The 21548-nt window shown below is 36.5% G+C and overlaps 1 protein-coding gene across 3 annotated transcripts in view; it reads right to left on the bottom strand.

The window, feature by feature from the left end:
- PCNX1 (pecanex 1) overlaps positions 1 to 21548 on the bottom strand; it is a 166278-nt gene that overhangs the window by 38778 nt on the left and 105952 nt on the right. For all 3 annotated transcript variants that reach the window (XM_036107274.2, XM_036107276.2, XM_036107280.2), the window contains 8 exons: positions 17148 to 17257; positions 16414 to 16519; positions 8677 to 8769; positions 7875 to 8025; positions 5091 to 5232; positions 4188 to 4365; positions 1453 to 1561; positions 511 to 640 (listed from right to left, as the gene is read on the bottom strand). In XM_036107274.2, the coding sequence (XP_035963167.2) occupies positions 511 to 640; positions 1453 to 1561; positions 4188 to 4365; positions 5091 to 5232; positions 7875 to 8025; positions 8677 to 8769; positions 16414 to 16519; positions 17148 to 17257 (1019 nt within the window). The remainder of the gene's footprint in view (positions 1 to 510; positions 641 to 1452; positions 1562 to 4187; positions 4366 to 5090; positions 5233 to 7874; positions 8026 to 8676; positions 8770 to 16413; positions 16520 to 17147; positions 17258 to 21548) is intronic.

Here is a 21548-nt window from a genome sequence, read left to right as displayed (position 1 = left end):
AGTTAGCAGGCATCAGATGAAAACATTTAGCCAAAGGAACTAAATCTAAATGGAGAAAATACTTTATGCACAAAGATAGTCATTAAAAAATTATTCTCTTGAAAAACCAGAAATAATCTATAGAAAATTTAGCTCCGCAAATAGCTATTTCTAAGAAAACTATGAGATAATTATGACTGCTATAATGAAATAACATTGTATAGCATAAAGTTTCAGAGTAGTATTAATGTGGAACCAACTCAAAGAAATAGCATTAAAAGAAAAAAGACAGAAAAATGAGTATATTCAACAAAAACTAGGTTTTAAAAAAATCTTAGAAAAACTGGCAGAGAAAAATATACAGTAGTTATTCTGACTCTTCTAATTTTATATGATTTTGAAACTTTAAGAGTATTTATAATAGTTTTAGCAAAATATTTTAACACAAAAAATTATTATAATAATTCTGTTGATAGTTTTTATTATTAAAGAATAGATAAAATCGGCTTTCAAATGTTTTATTGTACTCACTTATAGTCTCTCTCCCAGAATTTCACAGGTCGAACATAAGAAGTGATGAATATTGCACTTCCCAGAAAGGGATTTAGTGGAGTAGAAAAAAAGGCAGATACAGCAGCCTGAACAAACAACATGGCTGAATCTATGAAAAAACTGGTTAAGGATTTTTAACATTCATTTGAGTGAGCGCACGTGTATGCGCACACACACATACACACACACAAATACATCTCACAAACATACTGTGCTTACAGCAATGAGAACAATGTGGTTCATCAGAGGAACACGAAAGAGGGTGTCCTTGGACAATATAAAGGGGTACAAGCAGAAAGACACAGCCAGGAAAAGTACACCCTGGCATGATGCTTTGAAGGGAGTCAAATAAATATTTGCTAATATGTATTTGGTAAAAGTCCATACATTAACTTTGAATAAATATGCTTGGGTTTAATTTTCCAAAAGATCAAACTAAAATTTATAGATACAAAAAGTCTGCTTTTCAACATCAATGTGGTCACTAACCTTTACTTTTACTTAGGCAGTACTTTTAAGAAACAATGAGAATAGAAAATTTTAAACATAGTTCAATTACAATCATATGATTATGAAAAATGTTTGTACTTTCATTCATTTAAAAATATTTCTAAACATTTTGTATTTAAAAATTCCTAGACTTTAATGCTTACATATGTAAACATAAAATTTTAAATCAGCATTACTTAATTATAAAATCTTAATACTGTCCTCATGTTCAGATGATCTGTGGGTCACAGATGTTAATACAAGTTAAACAATCAAAATAGGTACATATAGGGACTCAAAGGACTGAGAATATTTGACAATTTACCACCTAGTAATCTATATTCTATGCCTATAAAAGGTTATGCCTACAAACCAACATTCACATTAAGGATGTGACTGCCCTTTCTTATATAACTTTTATTAGAAGGATACGGGGCACTGCAAAGGGCTGAGCAAAAGCATGGAAAGCAGAGCCCCATGTAATCTGCCATGGGGCAATGTAAGTGTATACAAACTGCAATTTATAAAGGAGTTCCCAAAGCTGTAGGAGAAAAAGAAAAACAATCAGTAAAAAACTTATCATCAGATACTTCAATTAGAAAATGAAAGACCGCTGAAATGTATTGTTTTTCTGATAGGAAAATGGCATTGAAATTATTTGCCATTTGCATAAAAGGAAAAGACGTGTCAACTGCCAAAACACTGAATATATATTTAAGTGCAGACAGCTAGCTGACTTATGGACTTGTGTTTCATCTGTTTAAAAAACTCTATGCCCTCTATTGGTTATATTACTACTACTACAAGCGAAACATAGAAAGGTAGGAAATCTAGATGTTTATAAAGCTTAAGAAATTCATACATATTTTTATTCCAGGACACATTTTCCCCAAGTTTAGTGCTTTGAAAACTGAGTATGTTTTAAATGCAATGTCAAAAGAAATCTGAAAGCAGCCAGGCAGGAAATAAAGTTGTAACACGGCTGTCACTGCCTGTCTGCCTAAGGACTTAGTAGTGCGTATCAGGCAACTGTTCTTCATCTCAATTGTGATTGTCAATGGAAACACAACACACATTTTAATTTTCTGTAAATTATGATTTGTTTTGTTGTTGAACATGTCTTCAACACTGAAACAGAATGATTGTATTTGCACAAAATTGCCTCTGTAGGTCAGGCAGTGCAAGACCCAACTCACAAAACAGACACAGGATCTTAGGGGCAAGAGGTTCAAACTAATTCGGTGCCGTAATTCGGGCACTAAACAGCTCATATTTAAATTGTTCAACTAATTGCAAATGAACCTGTTTAACTTCCAATTTAAAAAAGAAATTACAACTTCAACCAATTACAAAATGCAGATGAACTCCTGCATTCTTTGCCATGATTCAAAATTATGATCAGGTAATCCTTGATCAGGATGTGATCAGGATGACAGAAGTAAAAGCAGCATTTATATTATCAAGATGCCATTATAACTGCCTAAAAGCAGTACTTCAGAAAACTTCAGATTCTAAATGTGAACCAGACTGAACTCAAATTTTGACTGTAATGTTGAAGAAAAAATGATATGCAATTACAAAGATAAGTGGTTAGTGGGTAAAAGCACTTTTGTACACATTCATAGTAATTTTTTCTTGTAAGATTATTTAATTGGTGGTGCATCTTACAATGATATCTTAAACAATATATCTAGAGATCCCTTGAAAATTACTTGCTTACTACCATTGTTAAGTTCTATCAGCTAACCTTACAAAATGCAAAGTCCTTAAGGGCAGAGCTTTCCCTATGTGCTCACTGATGTAGCCTAAGCATCTAGAACAGTCCTGGAGCATTGTATGCTCTGAAGGACAATTTGCTTAACAAACGAAAGTATGAAGAAAATCCAAACTAATGCAAATTAAGTCTATTTCAGAGATGGGTTTCTATTTTATTGAAACTTTCACTTTTTTCCCAACCAGTATAAGACGCCATACAATTTCCAACCTAAATATTTAAATTTGTGAGAAACCACATGCTTCCTTATACAAACAATTCTTTGATTAACTTTCTGGCTTCCTCCTTTGGTTAGCCATGCTCACTAGAAGAGGAAATAAATGATAAAAATGCATACAAATTAGTGATTGAACAAATATAACACTGCAGTATTTTAGAAACTACTTAGTACAATATTAAGCCCAATATTTTGAAATTGACTATCACTAAAACCTTGTTCAGATTAATGGTTTTCCATTTGTAACCATTCCATTAATGGTTTCCATGTTCCCATCCTAGGTTAGACCTCTATCACATCTAAATTACTGTCACAGTCTCTTAAACTTTCTCCGTACCTTTAGGTTCTCTCTTCCCCAATTCATCCCAAATGTGGCTGACCAGGCTAACTTGCCTAAAATTGGGCTTTCATTGTGTTTTATAGCTGTCATATGCTTCAGCTCTCTGTTACCTATCAAATGGGATAATATATGTCAAAGTCCTTTGTATGTGGTCAGTGTTAACATGAAATCTAAGCTCAATTTAACTTATAATCTGACTCACAACCTATTTCATTTAGAAAGGTAGTATGGTTCAGCAAAAAGATTCTTAGAAAGGCAGGCAGAAGACCCAGGTTTTGCCATCTCATTTGCAAAAGGACTAAAAGTACTTCTATTACGGGTGGATAATAAATCTTAGAAACATTTCATAATTTTCAGAGTATTCTGCAAATGTCAACATCAAACCAGTTCTGATTCCTCCCACACGGCCTCACTGGCCTCAGTATCTATCATCTTCATTCAGCTATCAGGTTATTTCCTCCCTCCATCTATCCAGCAGCCCACAGCCCAGTTCCATTATTACCATGTCTATTTCTAGAATTATTCAAAACCACACCCACTTTTGGAAGATCCTATATATTTAAAAATACATAGCTAATGGTGTTTCTCTAATTTTTCTATATAACTTAATCTTATCTTCCTACCTATAGCAAGAAATATGTCTTTTATGGATCACAGCGACTAGCATTGTTTAGGGATTCTAAAATGCTCCTAAAATAACTGGTTGATTGAAGAAAGGTATTACTTAAAAGATAATGAAGCAAATGAAATGCAAGTAGAATCCTCACTAAACAGTGTATTAGTCAGGAAGATAATACTTTTTACAGATAGGGATATTCCTTTCAGTAATAAATTACCTTGTTGAAGAGTATGGACATGAAGAAGAGATCCAACAGCATGGTCTCTGAAAATGCTTCATAGTCAATTTTGAAAAAGAGCACAGTAAAGATGACTGTGACATACTGATATGTAGGGCTGCTAAAAGAGGATCGTAGCAACTTCAGACCAGCAATGGTGATCATTAAAGCACCTAATCTATGATATAAAGAAAGCAAAACTCATCAATGACTGAGAACTTCAGAAAAATCTACTAACTTCAGAAAAATCACCATTTCATTAACTATGCTTACAAAATATATCAAATGTAAACTTCTGAAAATGATTTATACAGCTAGGCAAATCGCATCCTAAAATAAACTATTACAGTATTTCCTTTTAACAATATGTAATATGATTCTTATTCCTTTATATAAATAAGCATGTTTAAAAAAAATAAGTAACAGTATTGCAATTCTAATATATGGTTCTCCAGTTTCTGGATATTTTTATTGCTTTAATATTAATAGCATTTAGCATATAAAAAACATGTATTAAGGCTTACCCAACATGTACCTAGCCTAGTGGGTAGGCTTATAGGATGACTACACAGGCAAGTGACCACCTATATAGCCTGATTTACACAATACACAAAAACAGACATCTCTCAAACTTACCATCTAATATTAAAAATTAACTTTATTTAATAAATGTCCTCTCATAAAATATTAGTTGAGAATAAGATGTCTGGAGTAGTGATACACAAGAGCAGAAACAGATATTCAAGCAAGGGAAGTTAAAGACACAATTTCACCTGAATTTTTTTTTATCTCATACTGCATTGCACCAAAGAGACAATTATTTGCTACTTGATCAATGTCTTAGGACATTGCTTATGACAGCCCCTAGCAGTTAAACATAGATGAGAGGAGTATTGTACTTACTCTGTATCCAGTTTTTTTGGGCTAGCAATTGTCTCTGCACTGTTACTAAGTTCATTGAGAACAATCAACGGATAGATGATATTCTTCTCCACAAAAAGAAGCCACACATGAAGTTTCTCAAACCACATCACAGTGGCTGCATCTAACAATGCAATATAAGAAGATCACATCATCTAATGTATAAAATATAGGCATACCTCATTTTATTGTGCTTTACTTTATTCCACTTTCCAGATACTGCATTTTTTACAAATTGAAGTTTTATGGAAACCCTGTGTTGAATAAGTCTATCAGCACCATTTTCCAACAGCAGTTGCTCACTTCATGTCTGTCATATTTTGGTAATCCTTGCAATATTTAAAATTTTTTCATTATATTTGTTATGGTGATCTATGATCAGTGATCTTTGATGCTACTGTTGTATCTGCTTTGGGATAACATGAACTGCACCGATATAAGATGGCAAACTTAACCAATAATGTATGTGGTCTGACTGCTCTGCTGACCAGCTGTTTCCCCATACCTCTCCCTCCTTTCGGGCTTCGCTCTTCCCTGAGATTGAAATTAGGCCAATTAATAACTCTACAATGGCCACTTACAAGTGTTCAAGTGAAAGGAAGAATTGCACATCTCTCATTTTAAATCAAAAGCTGGAAATGATTAAGCCTAATGAGGAAGGCATGTTAAAAGCCAAGATAAGAGCACCTGGGTGGCTCAGTTGGTTAAGTGTCTGCCTTCGGCTCAGGTGATGATCCCAGGGTCCTGGGATCGAGCCCCGCGTTGGGTTCCCTGCTCAGCAAGGAGTCTGCGCCTCCCCTTCCTTCTGCCTCTGCCCCCCACTTGTGTGCTCTCTCTCAAATAAATAAATAAAATCTTTAAAAAATAAAAATAAAATAAAATAAAAAATAAAAGCCAAGATAGGCCAAAACCTAGGCCTCTTGTGCCAAACATTAGCCAAGCTGTAATTGCAAAGGGGAAGTTCTTAAAGGAAATTAAAAGTGCTGCTCCAGTGAACACACAAATGATAAGAAAGTGGAACAGTCTTACTGCTGATATGGCGAGAGTTTTTGTGGTCTGCACAGAAAATCAAACCAGCTACATTCCCTTAAGCCAAAACCTAATCTAGAGCAAGGCCCTAACTCTCTTCAATTCTGTGAAGGCTGAGAGAGGTGAGGAAGCTGCAGAAGAAAAGTCTGAAGCTAGCAGAGGTTGGGTCACGATGTTTAAGGAAAGAAGCCATCTCCACATCAAAGTGCAAGGTGAAGCAGCAAGTGCTGATGGAGAAGCTGCAGCAAGTTATCCAGAAGATCTAGCTAAGATCATTTATGAAGGTGGCTGCAGATTTTCAGTGTAGACTAAATAGCCTTCTTTTGGAAGAAGATGCCATCTGGGACTTTCATAGCTAGAGAGAAGTGGACAGCGGCTTCAAAGCTCCAAAGGCCAGGCTGATTCTCTTGTTAGGGGCTAACACAGCTGGTAACTTTAAGTGGAAGTCAGTGCTCATTTACTATTCCAAAAATCCTCAGGCCCTTCAGAATGATGCTAAATCTACTGTGCCTGTGTACTATAGATGAAACAACAAAGCCTGGATGATAGCACATCTACATATGACATAGTTTACTGAATATTTCAAGCCCACTGCTGAGGCCGACTGCTCAGAAAAAGCGAGTCCTTTCAAAAGAATGCTCTAAGCAATTTTACTAAAAGGCCCAGGAAATTTGCTTTGAGAATGCATAGTCAAGTTTGATACAGAAAGCTTTTAAAAGCTTCAGAGTTCTCTAAACAAGTTAAATTATCTCCAAACAATTGAAGAATTTACTATCATAATTCACTAACTGAAGAAAAAGTTTTAGGAAAAACCATTGGCTTGTTTAATCACAGATATATAATAAATGATGACATAGTTATGAACTTTTATTATTTCTCTAAAATGAGGAAGTATGGTATATCACAGGTCATGGGGCCAATGAACAAAGACCAACTACTTATGACAGGAAAGACAAGTCAGGATTTAAAATGGACTGGACTTCTACCTCTTTTTGAGTCATTTTATACTTTATCCCAAATCTGAATAAGTAAGAACAATTACAAGTGTTTTAAACTTCTTTTCATCTGATCTACTCTTATACCCTTCTCTAGTAGGAAATAGTGTCACTGGTGGAAACAGGAACAAAGTTCTCTCTATTCCTCCTATGCTTTGAGCTAAAAATATTTCAAATAGAAGTCTTGAGGAGAACTGGAGTGCCTATACATAGAAAAGAAAAATCAGGTAACGGGTAAGGACTGGAAAGAGAAGCCACAGACATGCACGGGATTCATCAATGAGGTCTGTGAAGAACAATATAGAAAGGAAGTAATTTTATTTTGTGGAAGTTAGCATTGTGGCACTGACATTTATACTTCAACTGAAATTAAAGCATCCTGCAAAAGGTTTGACTCATTACAACTTCAAATCTAAGTATAACAAACACAAGCCAAAGTGTTACTTGATACTTATTTAACCGTCATCTGCTAAAGTTTAAAAAAAAAATCCGTAATATTAAAAAGAGCAGAGGGGCGCCTGGGTGGCTCAGTCGTTAAGCGTCTGCCTTCGGCTCAGGTCATGATCCCGGGGTCCGGGGATCGAGCCCCGCATCAGGCTCCCTGCTCCGCGGGAAGCCTGCTTCTCCCTCTCCCATTCCCCCTGCTTGTGTTCCCTCTCTCGCTGTGTCTCTCTCTGTCAAATAAATAAATAAAATCTTTAAATAAAAAAAAAAAAAAGAGCAGAGTAAACGAAATACTTACTCCGAACTTCGTACTGATTGTACTCCACTGTCTTCAGCAGAGGGTGGGAGAAGCAGTGCCATGGTAGCTGTTTTCTGAGTTGAGGCAGCACATAATGGGTTACAAAACCCACAAAGCCGACCAATGCATACAACACATACTTGAGAGCAGGCTAAAAGAAGAATAAAATTAGGAAAATTAAAAGTGATTTTGAGACCCACAGAACTTCTAATTTGTCAGTTCAATTTTCTACTTAAAAATAGCAAAGTCAATTTCTGAATCTAAGAACCAAACATTTGTCAACAGTTAACACTGCTTTCTTATGTGGCTTTTCCAAAACTTGTACCAGGGTTGCCCTTATGATCAATAGGTACAGAAGAAGTGGTGGTATGTCACATCTAACATCAATTATAAAAGACTGCAGCTTCTGTCTTGGGCTTTCTCTCTCTAGGACCACTGGCTCTGGGGAAACCCAGCTGCCATTTTGTGTGGATACTCAAAGCAGCCTATGGCGAGGGCCATATGGAGAGGAATTCAGATCTCTGGCCAATGGTCGGCAAAGAACTAAGGCCTGCTAACAGCCTTGGTTGATGGCAGCCCCATATGACTGCAGCATCAAACACAGCCCGAACTGGGATCATCTAGCTAAGCTACAATCAGATTCATGACCCAGAGAAACCATGAAAAAATAAATATTTGTTGTTAAAACTGAATAAACGAAAAGTCATAAATTTCAGCATTATGGACAAATATTACAATCAAATAAAAAAAATGAGTCTAAACAGTTATTTCCCCCAATCAAAAGATCAAAATGATTCTTTACCTGCAATACTGTGAACACTGTGCTTACATGAATAGCAAAATATAGCACACCAATTACGATGCATACTACTAGGTCAGACTGTAAACGCTCACTCTGTGGAACAAAACAGAATTATCCAACAGTTACATAAAATTTAAAAATATGTATTTCTTTCATTCCCACTGACAAAGTAATAATTTTTCATCGATCCTATTCTTCTAGAGAGTTCTTACATATAATAATTGGCTATAAGTTTTTTCTTCCCCAATTTCCTGATATTCTGGTTTGACACTATAATACCAAGGAAATGAAACTAGTTCTACACACTGTATAACATACTAAAACAGTATTTTATTTATTTTATTTTAAAAGATTTTATTTTTTACATAATCTCTACACCCAACATGGGGCTCAAACTCACAACCCTGACACCGAGTCCTATGCTCTACTGATTGAGCCAGCCAGGTGCCCCTATAACAAAGCCTTTTAGAATGAAGACTTTTTCTCCCATTGATCTGTAAGTTTGATTTTTACATATGGGAAAAGGAAATGAGGTACTTAAGTCATTGTATCAGTTACAGAGGATACTCTTTTGGATAACGAAGTTACATTTTCATTGATATTTTAAAATGTTGAAACTGCATGTCTTATTTTACTTACTGGATTTTGATTCTTTTAGTGGTTGCAGTAAACCAGAAACGTCTCAATATCTTGACTGGTCATCAACTGACCCGCAGATTTATGCTAATTTTAAGCTAGATTCAGAAATATCTTACTACATTTAACATGAAATGTCCTTTGCTAACATGGAAACTAAAGTCAGAAAAAATTGTTTGAATGCTATCCTGAAACAGTTTTGTATTTCTAAAGTTTCTGAGAATATGTGAGCAGCTCAAGTTCAGTAAAGGTAAATACTATAACTAATTCAAGACCTATATAAATTCAGTTTTTCACAAGTAGAAATAATCTAAAATAACTTAGAAAAAAATGTTTTATGCTTTGTTCCATAAAGCAGATATGAATCTATAAAATTCATTTTTCAAGTAATTACTAAAAGAATACAGACAATATTGAATTCACTAAACTAGAAAATTTTTAAATTACTACATTTTCTTAAACATATTAAATTAGTACAGATAACTGCTCTCTCCTTCAATCTGAAAAATAAACACACATATACTTTTCAGATGGTACTAGAGGAATAAAACACACTAGAAGACTAGCAGATGTTTACAAGGACATAGTTTTTATCAACAAGAACAATAACAACAAAATCTAATTTATGTTAAAATATGCATCTTTCAAATCCTAGTTTAAATTGAATGGGATTAAGAATTCTATAAACAATGAAATTACTTCATTTCACCTAATCTGAAAATGAATGTTTAGCATACTCTTTTACATAGAAACAACCTTTGAAGAATGAGCATTTAACAGGTTAAAATGTGACATAAAGGCAGTCAACAATATACACTTGTACATACATTTTCCCCAATTACAAAGGCCTTCCTTATATAAAATGATGAACTGTTTAAAATTTACATCTTTTAGGAGGAGAGGGGAAAGATGGCGGAGGAGTAGGGGACCATAACTGGTCCCCAGAATTGAGCTGGATATCTACCAGATCACTCTGAGCACCCACGAAACCAGCCTGAGATGGAAGAAGATCTGGATCTCTATAAGCAGAATATCAAAGGCGGTTGGTTTTGAGGTACGAAGCGGGGAGCCCTGATTCCACGGGCAGATATCGGAGGATAAACGGCAGCGGGAGGGTACCTGGCCGTGGGGATCCTACACCACGGGTGAGCGAGAGCCTTGCGCGCTGGGGACGGGGCACAGACTGGCAGACTGCTAGCGGCGGGGAAAGGACTTTAGGGCAGCCCCCGGGGCGGAAACCCAGAGCGGCGGGGTCGCGCTCGCGAACTGGGAGCGGCTGGTGGTTTCAGAAGCACAAAGGGCAGAGACGTGCCCTGACCTGGAGGCAGGACTAGGAGCGCTGCGGAGGGGCGCACAACCCAGGACGCTGCAGTTTATAGCAGCACAGACAGAAACGGAGACGGTGTGGCCTGGAGAGCTCACTGAAGAAAAGACTGCGATCTCTCTGCTCTGAGGCAGAGGGTTGGAAACGGTCTCTTCTGATCTGACTCGCGGAAGTGACACGGAAAGCCACCAGGGAAAGCCGCCAGAGAACAAAAGCCCCAAAAACTGATTCCCGCTGAGCCCATCCCCCGCCACAGGGGGGCAGGGCAACTCCGCCCAAACAGGGTTGCCTGAGTAACAGTGCGGAAGGCCCCTCCCGCAGAACACAGGCTGGGAAAACAAGAGGCCAGCAACCCTACGGTCCCAAGAAAACAGGTGCATCTTGCTTGGGTTCTGGTCAATAATTTGGACTCTATACATTCCCTCAAACACCCATCAACAGAATGACTAGGAGGAGGAGCCCCCAAAATAGAAAAGACTCAGAGATTATGACTTATGCTTCAGATTTACAAATGGATGCAGATATAACCAAGATGTCGGAGATGGAATTCAGGCTAGCAATTGTGAGGACAATGGCTAGAATGGAGAAATCAATTAATGGCAACATAGAGTCTCTAAGGGCAGAAATGAAAGCTGAATTGGCAGAACTTAAAAATGCTATCAATGAGATCCAATCCAATCTAGATAATCTAACAGCTAGGGTAACTGAGGCAGAAGAACGAATAAGCGACCTGGAAGACAATATAATAGATAAAAAGAGAAAAGAGGAGGCCAGGGAAAAACAACTCAGAATCCATGAAAATAGAATCAGAGAAATAAGTGACACCATCAAGCATTCCAATGTCAGAATAATTGGAATCCCGGAGGGAGTGGAGAGAGAGAGAGGACTAGAAGATGTATTTGAGCAAATCGTAGCTGAGAACTTCCCTAATCTGGGGAATGAAACAAACATTCGCGTCCTAGAGGGAGAGAGGACCCCTCCCAAGATCAAGGAAAACAGGCCAACACCCCGGCATGTAATAGTAAAACTTGCAAATCTTAGAACCAAGAAAACCATCTTTTTTTTTTTTTTTAAAAGATTTTATTTATTTATTTGACAGAGACATAGCGAGAGCAGGAACACAAGCAGGGGGAGTGGGAGAAGGAGAAGCAGGCTTCCCGCAGAGCAGGGAGCCCAATGTGGGACTCGATCCCAGGACCCTGGGATCATGACCTGAGCTGAAGGCAGACACTTAACTACTGAGCCACCCAGGTGCCCCCAAGGAAACCATCTTAAGGGCAGTTAGGGGGAAGAGATTCCTTACGTACAGAGGGAGGAACATCAGAATAACGTCAGACCCATCCACAGAGACCTGGCAAGCCAGAAAGGCCTGGCAAGACATATTCAGGGTACTAAATGAGAAGAACATGCAGCCAAGAATACTTTATCCAGCAAGGCTTTCATTTAGAATGGATGGAGAAATGCAGAGCTTCCACGACCGGCAGAAACTGAAAGAGTATGTGACCACTAAGCCGGCCCTGCAAGAAATATTAACGGGGGGTTCTATAAAAGGAGAAAGACCCCAAGAGTGATATACAACAGAAATTTACAGGGACAATCAATAAAAACAATGTCTTCACAGGCAACATGATAACAATTAATTCATATCTTTCAATAATCACTCTCAATGTGAATGGCCTAAACGTTCCCATAAAATGGCATAGGGTTGCAGACTGGATAAAAAGACAGGACCCACCCATATGCTGCCTACAAGAGACTCATTTTGAACCTAAAGATACATCCAGACTGAAAGTGAAGGGATGGAGATCCATCTTCCATGCCAGCGGACTTCAAAAGAAAGCTGGGGTAGCAATTCTTATATCAGACAAATTAAATTTTAAACTAAAGTCTGTAATTAGAGACACAGAAGGACATTATATCATTCTTAAAGGGTCTATCCAACAAGAAGATCTAACAATTGTAAATATCTATGCCCCCAACACGGGAGCAGCCATCTATATAAGCCAACTGTTAACCAAAATAAAGAGTCATATTGATAACAATACGTTAATTGTAGGAGACCTCAATACTCCACTCTCAGCAATGGACAGATCATCTAAGCAGAAAATCAACAAGGAAACAAGAGCTTTGAATGATACACTGGACCAGATGGACCTCATAGATATATACAGAACATTCCACCCTAAAACAACAGAATACTCATTCTTCTCGAGCGCACATGGAACTTTCTCCAGAATAGACCACATACTGGGTCACAAATCAGGTCTCAACCGATAGCAAAAGATTGAGATTAACCCCTGCATATTCTCAGACCACAATGCTTTAAAACTGGAACTCAATCACAAGAAAAAATTTGGCAGAAATTCAAACACTTGGAAGCTAAAGACCACTCTGCTCAAGAATGTTTGGGTCAACCAGGAAATCAAAGAAAAACTTAATTCATGGAAATCAATGAGAATGAAAACACATCGGTCCAAAACCTATGGGATACTGCAAAGGCGCTCCTAAGGGGGAAATACATAGCCATCCAAGCCTCACTCAAAAAAATAGAAAAATCCTGAATTCACCAACTAACTCTACACCTTAAAGAACTAGAGAAAAAGCAACAAACGATGCCTAAGCCACGCATTAGAAGAGAAATAATTAAAATTAGAGCAGAAATCAATGAATTAGAAACCAGAAACACAGTAGGTCAGATCAACGAAACTAGAAGTTGGTTCTTTGAAAGAATAAGATCGATAAACCACTGGCCAGACTTATCCAAAAAGAAAAGAGAAAGGACCCAAATTAATAAAATTATGAATGAAAGGGGAGAGATCACGACCAACACCAAGGAAATAGAAACAATTATTAGAAATTATTATCAACAACTATATGCCAATAAACTGAGCAATCTGGATGAAATGGAGGCCTTCCTGGAAACCTATAAGCTGCCAAGATTGAAACAGGAAGAAACTGACAACCTGAAAAGGTCAATAACAGGTAAGATTGAAGCAGTGATCAAAAACCTCCCAAAAAACAAGAGTCCAGGGCCTGATGAATTCCCTGGGGAATTCTACCAAACATTCAAAGAAGAAATAATACCTACTCTACTGAAGCTGTTTCAAAAATAGAAACAGAAGGAAAACTTCCAAACTCATTCTATGAGGCCAGCATTACCTTAAGCCCCAAACCAGGCAAAGACCCCATCAAAAAGGAGAATTTCAGACTGATATCCCTGATGAATATGGATTCCAAAATCCTCAACAAAATCCTAGCTAATAGGATCCAACAATACATTAAAAGGATCATCCACCACGACCAAGTGGGATTTACCCCCGGGGATGCAAGGGTGGTTCAACATTCGCAAATCAATCAATGTAGAACACATTAATAAGAGGAGGGAGAAGAACCATATGGTCCTCTGAATTGATGCAGAAAAAGCATTTGACAAAATACAACATCCTTTCCTGATTAAAACTCTTCAGAGTATAGGGATAGAGGGAACATTCCTCAAGTTCATAAAATCCATCTATGAAAAACCCACAGGGAATATCATCCTCAATGGGGAAAAGCTGAGAGCCTTTCCCTTAAGATCAGGAACACGTCAAAGATGCCCACTCTCGCCACTATTGTTCAACATAGTATTAGAAGTTCTAGCAACAGCAATCAGACAACAAAAAGAAATAAAAGGTATTCAAATTGGCAAAGAAGAAGTCAAACTCTCTCTTTTCACAGATGACATGATACTTTATGTGCAAAACCCAAAAGACTCCACCCCCAAATTACTAGAACTCATACAGCAATTCACTAATGTGGCAGGATACAAAATCAATGCACAGAAATCAGCTGCTTTCTTATACACTAATAACGCAACTGTAGAAAGAGAAATTAGAGAAACGATTCCATTTACAATAGCACCCAAAACCATAAGATACCTTGGAATAAACCTAACCAAAGAGTTAAAGGATCTATACTCTAGGAACTACAAAACACTCATGAAAGAAACTGAAGAAGACACAAAAAGATGGAAAAATATTCCATGCTCATGGATTGGAAGAATAAACATTGTTAAAATGTCTATGCTACCCAGGGCAATCTATACCTTCAATGCCATCCCGATCAAAATTCCAATGACATTTTTCAAAGTGCTGGAACAAACAATCCTAAAATTTGTATGGAATCAGAAAAGACCCCGAATCGCCAAGGAAATGTTGAAAAAGAAAAACAAAGCTGGGGGCATCACATTGCCCGATTTCAAGCTATATTACAAAGCTGTGATCACCAAGACAGCATGGTACTGGCACAAAAACAGACATATAGACCAATGGAACAGAACAGGGAACCCAGATATGGACCCTCAACTCTATGGTCAAATAATCTTTGACAAAGCAGGAAAAAACATGCAACGGAAAAAAGACAGTCTCTTCAATAAATGGTGCTGGGAAAATTGGACAGCCACATGCAGAAGAATGAAACTCGACCATTCTCTAACACCATTCACAAAGATAAACTCAAAGTGGATGAAAGACCTCAATGTGAGACAGGAATCCATCAAAATCCTAGAGGAGAACATAGGCAGTAACCTCTTTGACATCGGCCACAGCAACTTCTTTCAAGATACATCTCCAAAAGCTAGTGAAACAAAAGCAAAAATGAACTTTTGGGACTTCATCAAGATAAAAAGCTTCTGCACAGCAAAAGAAACAGTCAATAAAACAAAGAGGCAACCCACAGAATGGGAGAAGATATTTGCAAATGACACTACAGATAAAGGGCTGGTATCCAAGATCTGTAAAGAACTTCTCAAACTCAACACCCAAAAAACAAATAATCAAGTCAAAAAGTGGGCAGAAGATATGAAAAGACACTTCTCTGAAGAAGACATACAAATGGCTAACAGACACATGAAAAAATGTTCATCATCATTAGCCATCAGGGAAATCCAAATCAAAACCACACTGAGATACCACCTTACACCAGTTAGAATGGCAAAAATGGACAGGGAAAGAAACAACAAATGTTGGAGAGGTTGTGGAGAAAGGGGAACCCTCTCACACTGTTGGTGGGAATGCAAGTTGGTACAGCCACTTTGGAAAACAGTGTGGAGGTGCCTCAAAAAATTAAAAATAGAGCTACCCTATGACCCAGCAATTGCACTCCGGGGTATTTACCCCAAAGACACAGATGTAGTGAAAAGAAGGGCCATATGCACCCCAATGTTCATAGCAGCAATGTCCACAATAGCCAAACTGTGGAAAGAGCTGAGATGCCCTCCAACAGATGAATGGATAAAGAAGATGTGGTCCATATATGCAATGGAACATTACTCAGCCATCAGAAAGGATGAATACCCAACTTTTACATCAACATGGATGGGACTGGAGGAGATTATGCTAAGTGAAATAAGTCAAGCAGAGAAAGTCAATTATCATATGGTTTCACTTATTTGTGAAACATAAGGAATAGCATGGAGGACACTAGGAGAAGGAAGGGAAAAATGAAGGGGGTGGGGAATTGGAGGGAGAGATGAACCATGAGAGACTATGGACTCTGAGAAACAAACAGGGTTTTAGAGGGGAGGGGGGAGGGGCGATTGGTTAGCCCAGTGATGGGTATTAAGGAAGGCACGTACTGCATGGAGCACTGGGTGTTATACGAAAACAACGGATCATGGATCACCACATCAAAAAGTAATGATGTATTGTATGGTGACTAACATAACATAATAAAATTTAAAAAAATAAAATAAAATAAAATTTACATCTTTCAGGTGATTGTAAAAAGCTAAAACTTACAACAGAATTTCTAAGTTTTTCAGGCAGTGGATCTTTTACTTCAGACAGAGGGTCTTCTGGATTTTTCTCTTCTGTTTTTGGAAAAATCTTGGATTGCACCAAAGAGCTTTAAATTAAAATAGAAAAAGAAAGAAAAATAATTAATAAAGAACACATTCATAACCTGAAAACCAGTACTTCAAATGACAAATGAAGTTTATGATAAAAAATCAAGTATTCAGGGGTGACTGGGTGGTGCAGTCGGTTAAGTGTTCAACTCTAGGTTTCTGCTCAGGTCCTGACCTCAGGGTCCTGAGATCAAATTCCACATTGGGCTCCCACACTCAGCGAGGAGTCTGCTTGAGATTCTCTCTCCCTCTACCCCTCCCAATCATGCATGCACGCTCATTCGCTTGCTCTCTAAAATAAATCTTTAAAAAAAAAAAGATAAGCATTCCAAGTATATTTAATCATTAGCAAATGATAATGTCTAAAGAGTTTACAATGCTATAAATAAGCATACCAGGAGAATATTTTTATTAAAATATATTTTTAATATTTTTAGGAGAGAAAATGCTAACAAATATTCCCAGCCAAACTGGTTAGAATGATCCAATGTTAATATATTTGAAACCTAATATAGATTAAGTCAACAGCACTCTGACAAGGCAGTGGGAAAACAGATATTGAAAGTTAAATTTGAAAGAAATGCGAACTTATTTAAATTTAATTCAGTAACAATTGATTTCACTTACAAAAGTACAGATGGATCACTGCTTTGTCGGCTGAGATGATAGGATATTGCCACTAATAAACCACAAAAAATGGAGAAAAGTACTGGAATATGCTGGCCATCCCAAGAATCCTGTTGGGAAAAAAGTTTCATAGAACAATATGCATCTAATTTATCATCTATCACATAATTCTTTTATGTCAGTATTTTGGAGTAAGATAATTAAATTTACCAAAAACTTTTTAGCCATATTATTAATTGTATTTTATTCCAGATAAATTTAAATTTAGTACTTTCTGATCATCTTCAGATTTCTTTTGGTGCTAAGCTCTATTTATATGCTAAGGATAGTACATTTGCTTCTGATACATGCTGCTGTCAATTTCTTTCATATTTCAAGTGGTATTAAGCTTATGGTAAACTACATTCTCCCTTTAGAAAAATGAAATAACTTGGTGCAGCACACGTTTGATTATATATAATAATGGAGTAGGGAAAAGGCAACACGTGGTACAACACATTAGATAAAACAGAAGAGACATTGCTGTGCTTTTATCCTGATACCTTTGCTCATAATATGCCATTATTTCATTATCTTCCAGAAAATTCAGTAGGCATTCAGTGCTCTTGAATAATAAACTGCATATTCCCCAAAATAAATAATGCAAAGGCTAGCTTCTAAAGTCAACCAAACATGTGGATGTGGATATGTCATGTCATGTCTGCTCACTGCAATATTTCTGGAGTCTAAAAGCATGGTACTTGGTAAAGAGTAGATAATACTGATAAAAGAACAGTTAATAGTTCTTATGTATGGCCACTGAGTAAACAGCATTCTATTCCTTCTTCTTTCTCTGGGATTCAAGAAGGGGAATCCAAATAGTAGCTTATTATACAACTTGGTTTTTTGTTTTGTTTTTTTTTTTTAAATAATAAAGTCTTGAAAATTGTTACACATCACAACATACAGACCTTTTTGTGATGGCTACATCAAAATATCATTATCGTCATATTGAACATTATGTGTCAAGCCCCATTCTTAGATCTTTGCTTAGTATTTCCTAAACAATTCTTATGATCATCCTTGGAGATATATACTATTGCTCCCCAGTTTATAGATGAGAAAACTCGGGCGCGAAGGGTTCAAGTAATTTGTTCAGTTAAGTGGTGGAGCCAGGAACTGAAGCTCCCGATGTCTGGATTTACTGAGAAGGAAGTCAAACAATACAGGAATTTGAGAATGAGAGAGAAATACATAAACAAAGTAAAAGAGAAAACAAAATGTATGTTGGAATAGCATTTGCACAGTGATGATAAAGGGAAACATACCAGGTATATAAGAGAGACAAGGAAGGCCACATGTGGTTGAGATGTGCAGTGAGAGGTGAAAGAAAGTTAAGCCTACAACTTCCATAAAGCACAGTCCATGGATAATGCATAAAACTTGACAAAATATAAGAAGTGTAAGTTAGTTTCTTAGACACTGGGAGGCAAATACCAAAAGAATCAAGTCAAAGAGGGCACGTACTGAATGGAGCACTGGGTGTTATATGCAAACAATGAATCATGGAATCCTACATCAAAAACTAATGATGTAATGTATGGTGATTAACATAACATAATAAAATTTTTTTAAAAACTCTAAAAAAAAAAAAAGAATCAACTCAAAGAATTGAAAGTGGTAACTCTAAGGAAGGGATAAAGAGGTAGGGGATGGTTGTTCCTGGTGATAAGTCTTGTAGAAATATCTGATTCTTTGAAAGATACACATGCACAACTTTAGTAAACATTAAAACTAATAAAAAGATGTCCTGCTTCAGAAAACTAGCAATTCCATTTCTAGGGATTTACCCAAGAAAATTAAAACATGTGTGTGTTCATTGCAGCTTTATTCATACTATTCCTAAACTCTAGGGGCGTCTAGGTGGTTCAGTCTCTTAAGTGTGTGCCTTCGGCTTGGGTCATGATCCCAAGGTCCTGGAATCGAGCCCCGCATCAGGCTCCCTGTTCAGTGTGGAGCCTGCTTCTCCCTCTCCCTCTGCCCCTCCCCTCGCTTGTGCTCGCTTTCTGTCAAATAAATAAATAAAGTCTTAAAAAAAGTATTCCTAAACTCTAAACAACTCAGATGTTCACCTCTAAGACAGCAGAGAAGTTGACATATGCATACAATGGGAACAGGGACGATTTAAAACTAAATGGGATATTTTCCTGCAATAAAAAGGAACACATAATTGTGAATGAATCTCAAAACGTTATATTGAACAAAATACATCAGCTACAAAAGAGGTATGATTCCATTTATATGAAGTTCAAGAACCCCAAATCTATAGTAAAAGTGGTTGGGACAGGGGGGACTGAAAAAAGAACACGAGGGAAATTTCTTGTGGTGATGGAACTACATCTTGAGAAGGGTATGTATTACCCAGGTATATGCATTTGCTAAAACTTATCAAATTGTGTAATTAAGACACATGGATATCACTCTATGTAAATTTTTCTTCAATTAAAACAAAACAAGTGTTTGGAGAAAACTAAAGATTCCTGCCTTTATCTGACAAATGCTTGACACTACTTTTTATTGTTCTCAGACAAAGGAAAAGCATACTTAAATTGATCTCAAAATCACTTACTTAGTTACTAGGAATTTATAATAATCAACATTTAATATAATTCATGAATATTTAAATAGATAGTAACTACAACCTTTACTGAATCACTAACTAAAAAAACAAAAAGCAAAACAAATCCAACCACCTCTGAGTTTTCAATGAACTCTGATTCAGAAGTGGGAGAAAATTCAGTAACTATGAAAACAAAAGGGAAGTTGACCTACTACAAAAGATTAAAAGATGGGTTTGTTCTACCCACTGTAGTGGGTTTGAACATTTTCTCTTTACTCTGTAATGGCCCAAATTCTAGGAATCTCTTAAAAATATGAAAACACCTAGAAAGTATACACACATTACTAGAATGAAGTAAAGTAGGAAAAAAACTTAGCTTTTGAGCCAAAAAGTTCAAGGAAAAATGAAAGAGTAAGCACAAGGAAAGCAGAAATCAATAAATAATAAATGCAAAAATCTGTATTAGTGAATAGATTTAAAAAAAAAAATTCCTAAAGGTATGCAATAATGTCTCCCAATGCATCTAACTGCCCAGAAGTAACTACGGTTATCAATTTCTTGTATATTCTTCCATCATTATTCTATGTATATACAAGCCACTGGATGTATTTAAAAAAAAAAAAAAAAACCAGCAGCACAAAGGAACATCCATTTTTGAGGGTATTACCTTCCTTTTTATTAAGACACACACACGAAAATGTGATATATACATATATATATATCACATCCACAAAGGAATATTACTCAACCTTAAAAAGGAAGGAAATCTTGTCATTTGTAACAACATGGATGAAATGGATGGCATTATGCTAACTGAAATAAGCTGGATAGAGAAAAGACAAATAATGCATGGTATCATATATACGTGAAAACTTTTTTTTTTTTTTTTTTTTAAGAAAAAGGCGAATTCATAGAAACAGAATAGAAAAGTGGCTGCCAGGAACAGGGAGGTGGGGGAAATAGGGAAAGGTTGGTAAAAGAGTACAAACTTTCAATAAAGGCCTAGGTTGGGGGAGGGGGGCGGTGAGAAATGAGTGAAGGTGAAAATAGCGACTGTATTTAGTAAGACAGCATTGCATATTTGAAAGCTGCTAGGAGAAAGTTCTTAAAAGTTCTCATCAGGATACACACAAAAGAAACTTTTTAACTGTGTGTTGAACAATGTTAATTTGACTTATTGTGATCACTTCACAATACAAATATCAAATTATGTTGTACATCTGAAACTAATATAATGATATATGTCAATTATAGTTCAATTAAAAATTTAAATAAACTTAAAAATTTTTTACAAGATGAATAAGGTCTGAGGATCTAATGTATAGCATAATGATTCTGGGTTGATGACACTGTATTGTATAACTAAAATTTGCTAAAAGAGAAGAACTTAAATGCTCTCACCAAAACAAAACAAAAAAATATGTGAGGTGGTAAATGTATTAACTTGATGAGGGGAGTCCTTTCACAGCGAATCAAATCATCACATACACTTTTAATATCTTATAATTTCATTTGTTGATTATACTTCAATAAATCTTGAAAAAAAACAAATGGTTTGTCTTGAAAATCATTCCACATTAGCACATAAAAATCTGTTCTAAATGTGCAGATTTACTGTAATGGGTGACATCTAAAACTAAAATAGTGTAATGAAACCACCATAACCAACAAAAAAGGAAAATAGCTTATCTTCCTGCCTGCCTTAGGATACAAGGTTCTATTTGGCAGTTTTATAATTGCTGTTCTTCTACTAGATAATTATAGTTAAACAGCCGTTTGTACACTGGGCTAGAAAACTTATT

This window comes from Halichoerus grypus, chromosome 8 (genome assembly GCF_964656455.1).
Source record: "Halichoerus grypus chromosome 8, mHalGry1.hap1.1, whole genome shotgun sequence".
Taxonomy (NCBI): Eukaryota; Metazoa; Chordata; class Mammalia; order Carnivora; family Phocidae; genus Halichoerus; species Halichoerus grypus.
The sequence above is the reverse complement of the archived record's forward strand: the minus strand, read 5'-3'. Positions and strand labels throughout refer to the sequence as shown.